The 14146-nt window shown below is 32.1% G+C and overlaps 3 protein-coding genes across 3 annotated transcripts; 2 read left to right on the top strand and 1 right to left on the bottom strand.

The window, feature by feature from the left end:
* Positions 1–27: 27 nt before the first annotated feature.
* LOC111299332 (Rhomboid-related intramembrane serine protease family protein) lies at positions 28–2138 on the bottom strand. Its single transcript, XM_022894467.2, has 7 exons — positions 1859–2138; positions 1532–1656; positions 1260–1345; positions 1053–1093; positions 774–940; positions 560–622; positions 28–453 (listed from the first exon to the last, which is right to left on the bottom strand). Exons 1-7 carry the CDS (start codon positions 2100–2102, stop codon positions 271–273), a joined length of 909 nt encoding a protein of 302 aa, XP_022750202.1. The 5' UTR covers positions 2103–2138; the 3' UTR covers positions 28–270.
* A 3799-nt stretch (positions 2139–5937) lies between these two features.
* On the top strand, positions 5938–10244 carry LOC111300423 (sulfite exporter TauE/SafE family protein 3-like). The gene is made up of 12 exons (XM_022896054.2): positions 5938–6354; positions 6495–6654; positions 7303–7503; positions 7590–7654; positions 7993–8020; positions 8123–8205; positions 8275–8361; positions 8453–8503; positions 8653–8874; positions 9013–9106; positions 9297–9437; positions 9915–10244. The coding sequence occupies exons 1-12, from the start codon at positions 6145–6147 to the stop codon at positions 9998–10000; spliced, it is 1428 nt and encodes a 475-aa protein (XP_022751789.2). The 5' UTR covers positions 5938–6144; the 3' UTR covers positions 10001–10244.
* A 1091-nt stretch (positions 10245–11335) lies between these two features.
* On the top strand, positions 11336–13855 carry LOC111299330 (uncharacterized). The gene is made up of 6 exons (XM_022894462.2): positions 11336–11634; positions 11756–11883; positions 12099–12202; positions 12297–12384; positions 12662–12723; positions 13381–13855. The coding sequence occupies exons 1-6, from the start codon at positions 11522–11524 to the stop codon at positions 13531–13533; spliced, it is 648 nt and encodes a 215-aa protein (XP_022750197.1). The 5' UTR covers positions 11336–11521; the 3' UTR covers positions 13534–13855.
* Positions 13856–14146: the final 291 nt, after the last annotated feature.

The raw sequence follows: 14146 nt of genomic DNA, 5'->3' as shown, positions 1-14146 counted from the left end.
ACATAGAAAAACAGTGGAAAATTACAATTCACAAATGCTAATTGCTAATTACAAACATTGGAAATGCTAATTGCTTTGTTTTTTTCTCGGAAGATAGCTACACATATGGAGATATTCAAAATTAATAGAATAATTCATTTTTGCAACAATAATCTGTTTTATGATTGAATTAGTTACATGCAAAAAGCAATTGTGCCACATTTCCATTCCTCAAAGATTAAATTCATCTTTCTAGCTCATCATTGCATTAGATCTCCATTATGATTTAACTCAGCTTCTATTTCTATGCAACTTTGAGACTTCTTTATCAGTAGATTGAGAAGGAATTTTGCTAAGAAGCCATACTAGAAGAACACCAATAAGAGCACCAGAGAGATGTGCAATGTGATTGACACTTTGCAAGGAATAGGAAGATCCAGACAGGCCAGTTGAAGCTTGGGCCGCTTCCATCACCTGCCGAAGCCAAGACACAACATTAAGGAGATTAAAACCCTCAGATTGATTCAATACAATCTTTCAAGAACATAAAAAAAACTGCTATCCTTTTAAAATTTTAGACCTTCTCTATAACAAATTGACCCAATATAAGCACTTCAAGGATCTTCCTCCAGTCCCAAGACATCTACAACAAGAAAAAAGGGGTTAAGAAGTTTGTTCTCAGTGTCTGGACAATTTATTATTCCTTATAAAAATAGAAATTGAAAGTTAAAAATGAAAAAACAGAGGTGCACTTGGTTACATACATTTATATATGAATGGACAATTTGGCATACCTTTACAAGGACGCTGATTGCAAATAACCCGAAAACGGCACCAGAAGCACCAACGGAAACTGCATTTCTTGGTAAAACCAGCCATGAAACAATGTTTGCTCCGGCACCTGTAAAAACGTAAGAAAGCCACAACGCAAAATTTCCTTCCTCTTCTTCAATGAGTTTCCCTGTTTTATGAAGAAGGATACAATCAAAACCCAAAATCAATCAAATTTGAACAACATCCATGTTTACAAATTACAAGCATTCTCAATTCAAAGGGAAGAGCAAAATTCTTACCAAAAATGTACAAGAAGAAGAGATTGCTAGAAAGATGCTTCCTGAGCAGGACAATAAGCAGAATAATGAACATCTAAGCAAACAATTAAGACAAACGTGCTGGATAACCGCAATTCATTTATCAAAAGATTTAAGCTTTTTCTACTTGGTCTTCCATGCTATTGATATCCGATGTCTATGCAATCTCAGTAGAAATAAAGAGCTTACCAGTTAGCATGACAAAACGTTGATGTCACAAATTGGTACCAAGCAGGCCAACTATGATACAAGTATAGAGACTGAATGCCCTGAACCTATTGAAAGGGAAAAAAGAAACTCAAATTTTGGAGTCAAGAAGACTAATAATGGAACCCATTCAAGGCTTCATTTTTCAATAGCCAAATATAGCACAGAAACCATTTGGGTTAATTGTTGCTATTAGGGAAAATCCCCCATCAATATCAAACAAAGAGTGTAACCAAGAAAATTCAAAAGAGTACCTTAAACAAGTGATCAGCTGCATATATTCCAAGATTAAGAAGTATAATCCAAAATACTCCATTAACGCGCTTCTCTGGTTTTCGCCTATCACCTGGCTTTCCAAGTTCTAGCTCCGAAATAATATCTGAAAAAAAATGGGATTGATAAATTGTTCCTTCCTAAGATTTATCAACATTTGCACATGAACTGCTCGGGAAAATTCCCAACACAGAGAAGCTTGTTCAAAAGTCAATACGCATATGATTCTCGATATTGAAAAAAAAAAATCCACCCACAATTATTTAAATTAAAAATAGGGATTTTCATAGGACTAAATTCCAAATAACCTGAGCCGTTCATCTTGCATACCAAGCGAGGTCGAACGGTGGGTAGAGACTGATGAAGGGGAAACTCGAGGGGAGCAGTGAGTCTCGGAGAACCAGAAAAAAGACGAAGTGTGGAAAATTTTGGGAGACGATTAAAAGCGGGATGTGAAAAAGAAGCTAAAGGCATTAATTTGCAAGGATATGGCTTCGGTGTCAAGACCTGTTGAAGCTGAAACTGCCCCATTTCTTTGAAAAAAACTGTCATCGGAGGGAACTCAAAAACCCGGGATTTTGAAGAAAGTTAGATGTTAGAGTTGAAACAGGCCGAATGGGCCTTTCTGGTTTGGTCTGGACCTTTCTTAGAGTTGCTTTCACTAATACGCCGAGAAGGACTCAAAACCAGGCCCAAAAACTGGGTCATAACTGCACCTGTTCAAGAACTGAGTTCTCTGTCAAAATCCAAAAGTTCACTCAAATTTGAAGAAGGTTTTAATAAAAAAATTAAAATCCATTGAATTGAATTGGATATAATTTTTAAATTTATTTAAATTTTAAGTTGGATCTTGAATAAAAGAATTCAAGTCTAAGCCAAATTTGGCTTGATCTGAATAACATATATAATTAAAATATTATAATTATATAAGTATATAAATATAAATATGAATTTTTATTTTTACATTTTATTTTTTAAATTTTTTTTAATTTTTTATTATATAAATTAAATTTAATAAATAAATTTAAGATTTATTTTTTAAATTTAAATCAATTTTAAAAAATTTTAAGATCTAAAATATTAAGTCAAATCAAATCAAAATTAATATATAAACTATTAATATCAAATATAATTTGATGCAAACTCGTCACTTTTCTTTAAGTGGTTGGTTGATAGAGGCATGGATGCTTATGACTGTAGACACAAAAAGAAAAAGTCCCACAGCTAGATTTAGGACGATGCATGAGCCTATAGCCCTATTCCTTTTCCATTGTCCCTTCTAATTGGGCAAAGGAAAGGAAAGGAAGAAAACACAGTCACAACATTATATATATTGCATTTGCCCATCTTCTTCTCTAGGCAAAATGGGAATCCTCCGTGACCTTTGTAATTGTAGTTTCATCAGAGCTAAGCTCCGGTTCATCTTGGTTTGTTTTTAGCGTTGGAGTGGTGTGGTTCCCAGAATCAGGACGGCAATTTAAAAGGATCTTTATTACGTAAGTAAAACTGCGTTCTAAAAATAGCTATATATGGACGTGACGAAAAGCAAATTAAGTAGCAAAGCTCTTTGGTCAATCACCAATTAGTACTGTTGTGGGTCTGATAATTACACTCTCTTTATCATGTTGGATTTGGCTTCTGTGGTAACCCTGACCCTAACTTAGCCATGCACTTGGATCTCCACATTTCTGTGATCTACATGTACCAGCAGTACTTTTCAATTAGTTGTCATAATCACAGTCAAGTTGCCATGCCAGGATAATGATATATTTACACTGAGCTGGTGACTTTCTTTCTTTTATTACTACTAATAGAATACTAATTTAATCATGCAAAGCAATCATTTTGTTTTACGTCAAGCATATTCAACCTGAAACATCTCTATCAGTTTAATTATTTTTTGGTATTGAAAATGGCTTTGTGGGGATTTTGTCCAAGTTGTTCAGGCACTAGCTAGCTTCATCTTTTCCCTGTCAAAATAAGAGGGACGGGGACCTTCACTGCTGGCTACGTAGCTTAAAAGCATGTGCCAAACCCTAACCCATCCCTAAAATTTCCGTTTCATACTGATTCAAACTCCTAAAAAGGTCACTGCTAACCCCCTCAATACATCTAACCTTTTAATACATGTAACCCTGGTTTGAATCTCCTTGCAATGTTTTGGTCGGATGTCCAAAGAAACAGAAAGTGGTCCTTGCAAAATGTTTGGTCAATTGTTCAACTAGCAAGCGAATCTCCTTCACTGTTAAAACAAAACAACAAGATGAGTCTTGTGTCGTGAGCTCGGGAGTCATTGTCCCCAATCTGTCCACCTCTTTTAAAATCAAATGTCCCCTCCAAATAATTTCTTCAAAATTTCTCTTTTTCTCCTTTATTTTTTTCTTTAATTCAAAATTATTACGTCAGCTTTGATAAATTGTGGTATAATTGTGATATTTAAATAGAAAAATTCAAACCAAAATGATTTAATCACTTGCAATATTAATAAAGAATACAAAGACAATAAACTTTTAAAAGTATATTATTTTTTTATTTTTGATGCTATCACCCTTTTTTAGCAGTTCTTGTGATTATAATTAGTTGGGTTTTTAGGTCAAGTTTATTTTTGAGTGTTTAATAAAGAAAAGCTGACATTAATGTTATCATTTTAAATTTGTATGGAAACTATCAAAATCCTAGGCTGCTAGTGATGATGGTTAATTTATACTTATAATTTTTTCTTTTTTCTTTGAATTACGAGTTTTTTTATGTTAAAAAAAATAAAAGTACATATGAAAAAAAAAAATCATTTGCTAAAGCAAAGGTGTAGCACAAAAGAAAATATGAAGCATAATCAAGAATAATCTCATCATTCGGCTAATATTGCTTTGCTAGTCCCCTTGAGTGATCACTTGAGGTTTTTTTTTTTTTTCTTTGTCTTTTCTTTATCTTCTTATTTTTGTCTTTTGATTTTGAGTATTTTCTAGTCTAAGTGTAAGCAATTTCCCCATATATATTCCTAGCAAAATTTGATGATATAAATCATGTACCAAAAAGGGAAATTTAATAAAAGATGGAAAATAAAACTTAATGGAATAGAATTACAAATTATAATATATACTTTCTTTTTTATCTAAAGTTTAGAGATTGATATTTTATTATGGAATTAAGTTCTTAATTATTATAACTAGCTAGACATGTAAAATATTACTATTTTTTTGGATAAATTTAGAAACACTTTGGATACTAATTTTTTTTAACAAAGAAAATTGTAATTTATTAATAAAAAATTTTAAATTTTAAAATTAAAATTTTATATTTATTAAATATTATTTTTTAAAAACAACAGAATAAAGCAACTGAATTAAATTTTAAGTTCAATTTCAATACTATATTCATGACAAAAGGTATGTTTATGTCTCTAAATTTTTAATGTTAAATGACACTTAAATTCAACCTAAACTGATACTACTAAATTGACTAATTTTTACTTCAACATTTGCAAGTCAAATATAATAATTTAATGACAGGTTGACAACCACATGTATCACATTAAAAGTACATTATTTTTTTGGCCAATAAAAATAAATTAATAAAATTCAAACTTTTTGATTTTTTTTAATTCACATAAAAAGCTTATACTCCTATATTTTCTTTTTTTTTTTTAAATACAAAATTAATATTATATATAAAATATTTTTGAAAGTAAAATGTCATGTTGACATAAAAATGTAATTGAATTAAATCGAATCGATATAATAAAAAATTTAAGTCTAATTCGAAATTTATTATTAAAAACTTAATTCGAGATTAAATTTTAATTTTTAAATTTAAATTTGACTCAAAATAAAAATCAAATTATTTAAATTTATTCGATTAAATTCGTTTAATAAAAATAAATTTGATTTTCATATTAAATTTTAAATTCGGTTATATATATTCAAACTTTAGTTTAAATTCAAATTAATATATAAAAATAAAATAATAAAAATATATTAAAATTTAAAATTTTCATTAAACATGTCAATTATTCAAATTGAACATTAAAATATTTAAATCCAATTCATTCAATAAATTAAATTATTTGAATTTAAATTTAATTCTATAATAATTTAATCGAATTTATATTTTATTCTAATCATAACTTTCAATTTTTATTTTATCATTTATTCTGCTGACTGGACGAGGAAGCGGAGGTCCATCCGAGTGGGCCAAGCAGTCAACAGCCGATCCGAGAATTAACAAGGAAAATTAATGATTAACGTTCAGTTTAGAATCTCCCATTTTTTGTCCTTTCTCTCACTTTCTAAATATAAAATCTCAATGTTCGGAGGAGAGAAGCTCATTTCCACAGAAAAAACAGGGACGTAAGAGAGAAGAGAGTCAAAGAAGCCTAACCAATTTTTGAATTCCTGAATCGTATGTTGTTTTCTTGCCTTTTTCCTCCCTGGTTTCTTGGAATCCAAACGCCTTTAACGTTGTTCTTCGTAAGCCAACGGTTTAAGAGAGAAAGTTTTCAAACTTAGTAAAACAGAGATTTTGATTCGGAAAAAGTGTTGAAATTAAAAAATTATTCGTTCAATAGAGAAAAAAAAAAAAGAAAGTTGAAATAAAGATGGCGCAATTTGGAGTGAAACGGAGTGTTTTGAGATCGATAATGTTGAATTCCCTCAGCTTTGCTTTAGCTTTCACGTTAGTTTCAGCTGAGAGAAGCTTGAAGCATGGAGAATCCACCAAGGAATCTGAAACAAATTATAATTCTTTTCTCAAAGCTATTAATTTCTTCTGGCAATCTAATCAATCAGGTTATCACCATGTTTGGCCTGTAAGTATATATTCCAATCCATTTCCTCTTACCTTACGTTATAAACATGCATTTTTTCTTCATTAGATTATTGTTTTAACGTATTTGATCACCTTAATTTGTTGTATTTTAAAGTTTTTTTAATGCTTTGTTTGGTATAGGAAATGGAATTTAGTTGGCAAATTGTGCTGGGAAGTATAATTGGATTCTTTGGAGCAGCGTTTGGGAGTGTAGGAGGAGTTGGTGGAGGTGGCATTTTTGTTCCTATGCTTGGCCTTGTTATTGGGTTTGATCCAAAGTCAGCCACAGCTATTTCAAAATGTAAGATGGGTAATTGATCTTTTTTCATTGAAGAAATAAGAATACATTTAATGTGATTTTAGAATGATGGTAAAAAATTTTATGAAGCAAATATTAATGGGAAAAAAAAAGAAGAAAAAGGTACTGCATTTGGGTAAAAATTGCTTCAGTAAAACTTTTGACCATTTGGGTTTGTCCTTGAGAGTAGAGGAAACAATTTTGTTGCAGGAGATCTCTTGAATTTAATAAAAAAATGGGACTTTATTACAAATCTGTAGAAGGATTCTGCTATTGAATCATAACTCTAAGTTCCACTTTAAAGGCAAAAAATTGAAATTTACTCATCTTTTTGGTGAAAGCCCAAAAGTAGGCTTAAAAACTTTCAGAATTGTTCAAGTGGCATACTTTGAGAGATTCAAAATTGCAGTTACCATTTGATTGTAATTTGTAAGCTACCTGTGATTTTAAGGTTTTGAAATTTCCTAGCCAAGACAAAAAAAGAGAAATAAATAGGTGTATTAAGATGCTTCCAAAAATTATGTAAGTTCTAAATGCAGCATTTTGAGAATTTTGAATGCTAATAGTGAAAATATTAGAAAACTTGTTAGCAAAACAGATTACTCTGTTATACTAAATGAGTTCATTAATTCTATGTTTTTGGTTTCCTAGGTATGATCATGGGTGCAGCAGCTTCAACTGTTTACTACAACCTTAAGCTAAGGCATCCTACACTTGATATGCCTGTCATCGATTATGATTTGGCTCTGCTTATCCAGCCAATGCTCATGCTGGGAATTAGCATAGGAGTCGCATTTAACGTGATCTTTGCAGATTGGATGCTCACAGTTTTACTTATCATTCTCTTTATAGGTAACGGATTGCTGATTTATTGTTGCATTTGCTGGGCATAATGTTCTTGTAGCACAATCTGTTAATTTTGATGGGATGGCTTGCAGGAACATCAACAAAGGCATTCTACAGGGGTGTTGAAACGTGGAAAAAAGAAACCTTACTGAAAAAGGTACTTTTGTTAACTCATAGTCTCATAATTTTACGAATAACTGTGCTTTGAGCTCTGTATGTTTGTTCTACATTCCATTGTGATTTTAAAGGATAGTTCCTTCCATAATATTTTAAATAAGTTCTTTCCGCCATCATGAATTATAAATTACAAGATTTCAAGGATGTTTGATATAAAAAAAAATATCATACTTGCTTAGATAATTTCATTCAGAATGTTGTGCCTTTGCTGCTTGATCTGCTAAAACAAAGAGGAAACTTCCTCATTCAGTGTGTGGTGTGTTTATATTACTAAAATTAATTGCTAATTATCTGAAAGCTACTTGTCTTGGATATTAGGAGGCTGCCAGGCGTTTGGAATCAAATGGTCAGTTGCTTTTTTCCTTTACTAAGTCCTTAAGATCATTCAGTGATCCTTTCCTCTTGATTTTCCTTCTGAAATAAACCTAAATATTTCTCATACGATCAGGTACTGGTAGTGGAGATGTGGAATACAAGCCTCTTCCTAGTGGCCCAAACATTGACCTTCCGAAGGATAACACAGACAAAGAAGTGAGTTGATTGTAACCAGCTGTTGTTCAATTCCATTTTTCTCAGATTTAATTAGCGCAATCATTGCAGGTCACTATTTGGGAGAACGTTTGTTGGAAAGAACTTGGGCTTCTTTGTTTTGTTTGGATTGCATTCCTTGTACTGCAGATTGCCAAGGTTATGTTTCTTCTGCTTTATTTATGGTTTAAGTATGTTAAATTTATGAATTATTGAGCCGAAACTGATAACATATGACTTTTGGCAACAGAATCATACAGTTATTTGTTCAGCAGTGTATTGGGTGTTGAACTTGTTGCAGGTACATTCTATCTTTTTCACCTCAATTGCCTCTTTCCATTTGTTGAATTACATGATCAAGATATAATTTTTTAATGTTAAGGATCAATGATGATCCTCGTCACACAACTTCTTTGAAACCTCGTTTATGGCATCCTTTCTGCTTTCCAGATCCCTGTTTCACTTGGGGTATCTATTTATGAAGCAGTTAGTCTGTATAAAGGACGGAGAGTAATTGCATCCAACGGAGATCAAGGCACAAATTGGCGATTGCATCAGCTTGCTACCTATTGTGCTTGTGGACTACTAGCCGGAATTGTCGGTGGTCTACTTGGCCTAGGTGGAGGATTTATCATGGGTCCACTATTCTTGGAACTGGGTGTCCCTCCTCAGGTGAGTTTCTTTGTGTCCTTCAGATATAAATTGGAATGATGGTAACATGAAGGGAAAATGTGTTCTTTGTCTCATTCTGACCTTGAAGTTTATCCATTGTTAATTCTAATCTTTTGGCTCCCACTGACTTCTGTACAGGTCTCGAGTGCTACTGCTACCTTTGCCATGATCTTCTCCTCATCCATGTCTGTTGTAGAATATTACCTTCTGAAACGATTTCCCGTACCATATGGTAAGCTGGAAACTCACAACAACATGATAATTTTATTGAAGCTTCTTCTCATCATTTGGAAATAAAACTAGGGAACATCCAAACCGGCAAGGGATAGGGGTAGTGGTGTCAGCAATCTTGCCTCTAGATTAGGATATGGTTGTTGTTCCACATTTTTATGGAGTTACATTTTTCCTACTTTATTTGACAGCTCTCTACTTCACTGCTGTGGCTACCATTGCTGCCCTTATCGGCCAGCATATTGTCAGAAGACTGATAATTGTATTTGGAAGGGCATCTCTGATCATCTTCATTCTAACCTTCACAGTTTTCGTTAGTGCGGTATCACTAGGTGAGCTTTGATATTCCTGTTATTGGTTTGGCAAGACACTTTTTCATGCATCAAACTTGTTGACATCGAGTCTCGAAATTTGAGAAGTAAAATCCTGAAATCACTAGAGAAAAAAAATAATTAATGACAAAAGCAGAGAACGTTCTTTGCTTTTGCATTCTTACGCTAAAGTTATAAAGATCAAAAGGAAAGTACAAAGTAAAGAAAGTTGAAGAGAGTAAGATTTTTAAATACAACCTGAATAATTCTATTTATAAATGAAAGGTAAGAAAATTGTGAGGTAAATTGACGATATAATAAGATTGGCTTGTCATTATGCATGTTAAGTCAATTTGATATGTGGATGCAAAAATAAAAAATATCATTATATGTCTAATGACAATCTCTAACGAGAAAAAAAAGATATTTTATCTTTTAAATAAAAAAATGTCACGAACAAAATTGTCTAAAATTTTTTTTTGTTTTTATTTTTGCTAGGTGGTGTTGGCATATCAAACATGATAAGGCAGATTGAGAGGAATGAATACATGGGATTTGAGAACCTCTGCAAGTATGAAGGCTGACATGTAATTTTCTTTTTCTTTTTTCTCATTTGATCCCCTAATTACAATTAACCTGGTGTGTTATTTGTTGTTTAAAAGCAATAAAAATTGCTTTCTGTTTGTACTGTTTCTTGGGCTACTCTCATTTTTCACTTTCCATGTTGTATTTAACAAAGACTCTTGGGGATGTTCCAAAATGGAAAAAGAAACACATGGACTTGTAGTGACAACAGAATTTTTAAAGTAATGGAATATGTAAATTTGTAATTTCCCTTTTTTTTTTTTTTTTGGAGTTTTATCTCTGCTTCTTCACCCTTCCTGATGTCAGAGACATTGCATTGGCTTATAGTTATTCATTTACTCTCAAAAGATTCAAGACAATCTTGACTTTCTGAATTAGGGATAGTAACATGTCGGATTCGGAGATTTTTGTTCTCCTAATTTGATCTGGTTTGGTATCAAAATATTATTTTAATATAAACTATTATTTATTATTATTTTTAATATAAATATAAAATATATAAATATAAAATTAAATAAATAATATATATATGTATACTAATTTGGGGTGAAGCAGGTTTGCATAAAATCAACTTTGATTTTATTTTGACTTGTTTTAAAGAACATTAAATTCGATTCAAAATTTAATTTAAAAAAAAAATTAAATACATATAATTAAATCGAATCATAATATGATAGATATGAATGAAATTATTATTTTTACCTAAATTGTAAGGCTAATAATTTCACAAATTTTAAATTTTCAATGGTATTTGTATAATGGTTGTCATCTTTAATGACAAAGTTGGGAACAATCATTAGACTTTGCATGATTCGCAAAATATTTCAATGTTTCAAAACCCATTTTGCCTATTTTATGACTCTCAAACTACTCTCTCTCTCTCTCTCTATATATATATATATTATATTACAACCTGAGAAAAGCTATAAAATTATAAATACCACAAAATCACTAAACATGGTATATCTATTACAATTGAGAAAAGTTTGAAAATAATATTATATGCGTAAGATAAGTTGATACGTAAATTTATTAATGCATTGGATTAGCTGTTTGACTTATCGGTTAGGTTCATCTCGGGTTGGTCTTAGATATGATTTTGAGACTTGGGCCGACTCGAATTGAGGTTTAATGAAAAATATTTTTTATTTAAATTAATTCTAAAATTATATCAAACATTAATAAAATTAATTTTTTAGTATTTTTACCAACAAATGGGCCAATTCAAGCCCACTGAACTGGGCCTTCGGCAATAAATTTTGAATTGTAACAGAACTGGGCCCATCCGGCCCATTACAGATCTAATTATTGGCGGTGGCGGTCGCGGTGGCGGTAGCTTAGTTAAAACGCTGTTATTTGGAAAAAGGCCAGCATCAATCAGCGATCGCATTGGGCGACATTTTTGTCAACGCTATCTGATCTCCCAAGATTCCCGTAACTGAAGGTTGATTAAAAAAACCCTAATTTTGCCTCTCGTCTCCCAAGAGAGAAGGAAAAAAAAAAAAACTTTGAAGAAAAAAATGGTGTTTTACTTCAAAGCCCGACCTGAGGCTGGCGATTACACCATTTTCATGGGTCTCGACAAGTACGAGAACGAGGAACTCATCAAATACGGCTTCCCCGAAGACATTTGGTAATTTCTTTTTTGATTTTCTTTCGTTCGATTGTGCTATAAACACAAGCATTTAGGGTTTTTTTTCCCCTCTTTTAGAATTATGTAGGGATTTTGGTGATTGAATTTAGTTTTGTTACAGGTTCCATGTGGATAAAATGTCTTCTGCTCATGTTTATGTAAGACTTCATAAAGGTCAAACCATCGATGATATAAGCGAAGGTTTGCTTGAAGATTGTGCTCAGCTTGTTAAAGCTAATTCAATCCAAGGTTTATTTTAATTTCATTAATTCCTTTTTCTTTTTTTTTTTTTTTTTGGGAAATTTGATAATTTAAATATTGTGCCAAGCTTGTTAAAGCTAATTCAATCCAAGGTTTATTTTAATTTCATTAATTCCTTTTTTTTTTTTTTGTAAATTTGATAATTTAAATATGCATTATAATAAGCTGCAATCTTTTTTGTCTTAATTATTATGTGAGATTAGGCAACAAAGTGAACAATATCGATGTTGTTTACACTCCATGGTCCAACTTGAAAAAAACTCCTTCCATGGATGTTGGCCAAGTTGGCTTTTACAATTCCAAGATGGTAAACTCCTTTATTGCTTTGATTATTATTAATATTTTTGTTCATCTGTTTTCATCTAGAGTGGATGTTTGTCTGATTTTATCACGTGGTTTAGGTCCGGACTGTGAGAGTGGAGAAGCGGATAAATGAGATAGTTAACAGGTTGAACAGGACTAAAGTGGAAAGGAAACCTGATTTGAAAGGTAAGCAAATGTCTGCGGTTTCATTTTCTGCCATGACATAGGACTAAAGATAGTATTATCATTGTTTACAAAAGAAATTTGGTGTGATTTCTGTCGTTATATATTCTGCTTGTTATGCTTTTCTGTATCCTGTTTTCCATCCTAGTATGCTGTTATGCAGTAATGTTGGTTTTGCCTTTTGCATCTTCTGTACTACTCTACATTAGTTTTTGAGATTAGAATTCTTTTATTTGTTCTTGATGTAACTAATGCCACTTAATATAATATGTTGTTGCAGCTGAGAGAGAAGCGGTTAGTGCAGCAGAAAGAGCAGAGAGAAAGCAACAGCTGAGGGAAAAAGTGAGGCTCTTTTTCTTTCACTGTTTTTTCCTTGGTAGTTTTGATATTGGTTACATCAGCTGATGGCTTATTTGGGAATGCTGTAGAACATGAATATCCTAGATGGTTGTAGCATGAAAATGAAAGTTGTCCTATTGGATTTTGCTTAGGGTAAAAAATACTTATACTATTCCAGATTCATGAAGGGCAAAAGCAAGATAATCTGTAAAGAATAAAGGATAATAGCACATATAAATTGTATTGAATTAAATATATGTGAAATGTTGTAGTTCTATATACATCAAAATATACCTGGATTTTGTTTCTTGTTCAGTTTCTTAGACCAAATACATATATGTGCTAATAAATATAGTAAATGACTGGAAACTATGATCAGAATGGCACAATGTTTCAATGGACTGGTGTTCAGCTTCTCTTTGCTGCTAATAATTAAGATATTTGCCTTGAAACCAAACAACTTCCTGTGGTTTTGTTAATGTAGCTTATTGAATACTTACACAATAGGTGCTAAATGTTGGAGTGTATTTACAATTCCTGGATTGCAATTCTGTGATCAGAAAATCTTCAGATTATAGTCTGATACTGTGCACTCATTTGCACATGCACACATTCTTATTTGGATGTCTAAAATGAAAATCCATTTGATTTCTCTGGCAGAAACATCGTGAGGAACTGGAAAGGCTTGAAAAGGAAAGACAAGCAGAGATAAGAAGCTACAAGGGTCTCATGGTCTCTGAAAAGATGACATCAAACAAACAAATTGCAGCGACAAGCAAGTCCTTGCAGGAACTTGAAGAGGATTTTATGTGAAACATATTGGTATTTGAAATCCGATCAAGATGCTGCTAGCCGCCCGTCAAAGAGGATTTTATTTGCCTCATGAATAAGTCATCTAAGTCCTGAATATTTATAAGAAAAAAAGACGACATGGAATGGGAACGAACTTCAAGGAGTAGAAAGACGTCAAGATTGAGGTTGGGGGAGAAGAACTTCTATTATAGTTTTAATATATTCTACAAAACATGATTCATATCTCCATTGCCGCTTAACGTGTGATCTTTCTTGCATTTTTAACATTTATTTTGATTGCAAAATTGCAAATGATCATGTCATATTACCATGGTTTTGATTTTGTTTTGGTTATGTTTGCCACATAAACTCACCGTTATCATCAAGCGATGCAGAAGGGAAGGAAACGTGGAAGTTAATTACTGCAGATGAAATGTCGACAACTTTATATCGATAAAATGACTACTAGGATTGTTTAACATGGTGTTTCTTTCTTTCTTTCTTTTTTGGGTCATGTTTCTTATTAGTGAGAGATTTTGGTTAATGAAGCACGCAAAGGAAGTTACGGAGGTTCTAATAAATGACTATACTTCAATCAAGCACTCATGGAATGGGACGTCAAGGGGTAATTTTG

This window comes from Durio zibethinus, chromosome 18 (assembly GCF_047325235.1).
Source record: "Durio zibethinus cultivar Kanyao isolate XHJ-2024 chromosome 18, ASM4732523v1, whole genome shotgun sequence".
Taxonomy (NCBI): domain Eukaryota; kingdom Viridiplantae; phylum Streptophyta; class Magnoliopsida; order Malvales; family Malvaceae; genus Durio; species Durio zibethinus.
The sequence above is the reverse complement of the archived record's forward strand: the minus strand, read 5'-3'. Positions and strand labels throughout refer to the sequence as shown.

What these genes read in the sequence shown, in the direction of transcription:
- LOC111299332 (XM_022894467.2), bottom strand. Translation starts at nt 2,102, where the DNA reads ATGACAGTTTTTTTCAAAGAAATGGGGCAGTTTCAGCTTCAACAGGTC. An exon ending in ATGCAAGATGAACGGCTCAG is followed by an intron (nt 1,657 to 1,858) that starts GTTATTTGGAAT and finishes ATTTTTTTTCAG; the next exon opens with ATATTATTTCGGAGCTAGAA. An exon ending in ACGTTTTGTCATGCTAACTG is followed by an intron (nt 1,094 to 1,259) that starts GTAAGCTCTTTA and finishes TGTCCTGCTCAG; the next exon opens with GAAGCATCTTTCTAGCAATC.
- LOC111300423 (XM_022896054.2), top strand. Translation starts at nt 6,145, where the DNA reads ATGGCGCAATTTGGAGTGAAACGGAGTGTTTTGAGATCGATAATGTTG. An exon ending in GTTATCACCATGTTTGGCCT is followed by an intron (nt 6,355 to 6,494) that starts GTAAGTATATAT and finishes TGTTTGGTATAG; the next exon opens with GAAATGGAATTTAGTTGGCA. An exon ending in TTGTACTGCAGATTGCCAAG is followed by an intron (nt 8,362 to 8,452) that starts GTTATGTTTCTT and finishes TTTTGGCAACAG; the next exon opens with AATCATACAGTTATTTGTTC.
- LOC111299330 (XM_022894462.2), top strand. Translation starts at nt 11,522, where the DNA reads ATGGTGTTTTACTTCAAAGCCCGACCTGAGGCTGGCGATTACACCATT. An exon ending in GGCTTCCCCGAAGACATTTG is followed by an intron (nt 11,635 to 11,755) that starts GTAATTTCTTTT and finishes GTTTTGTTACAG; the next exon opens with GTTCCATGTGGATAAAATGT. An exon ending in AGCAACAGCTGAGGGAAAAA is followed by an intron (nt 12,724 to 13,380) that starts GTGAGGCTCTTT and finishes TTTCTCTGGCAG; the next exon opens with AAACATCGTGAGGAACTGGA.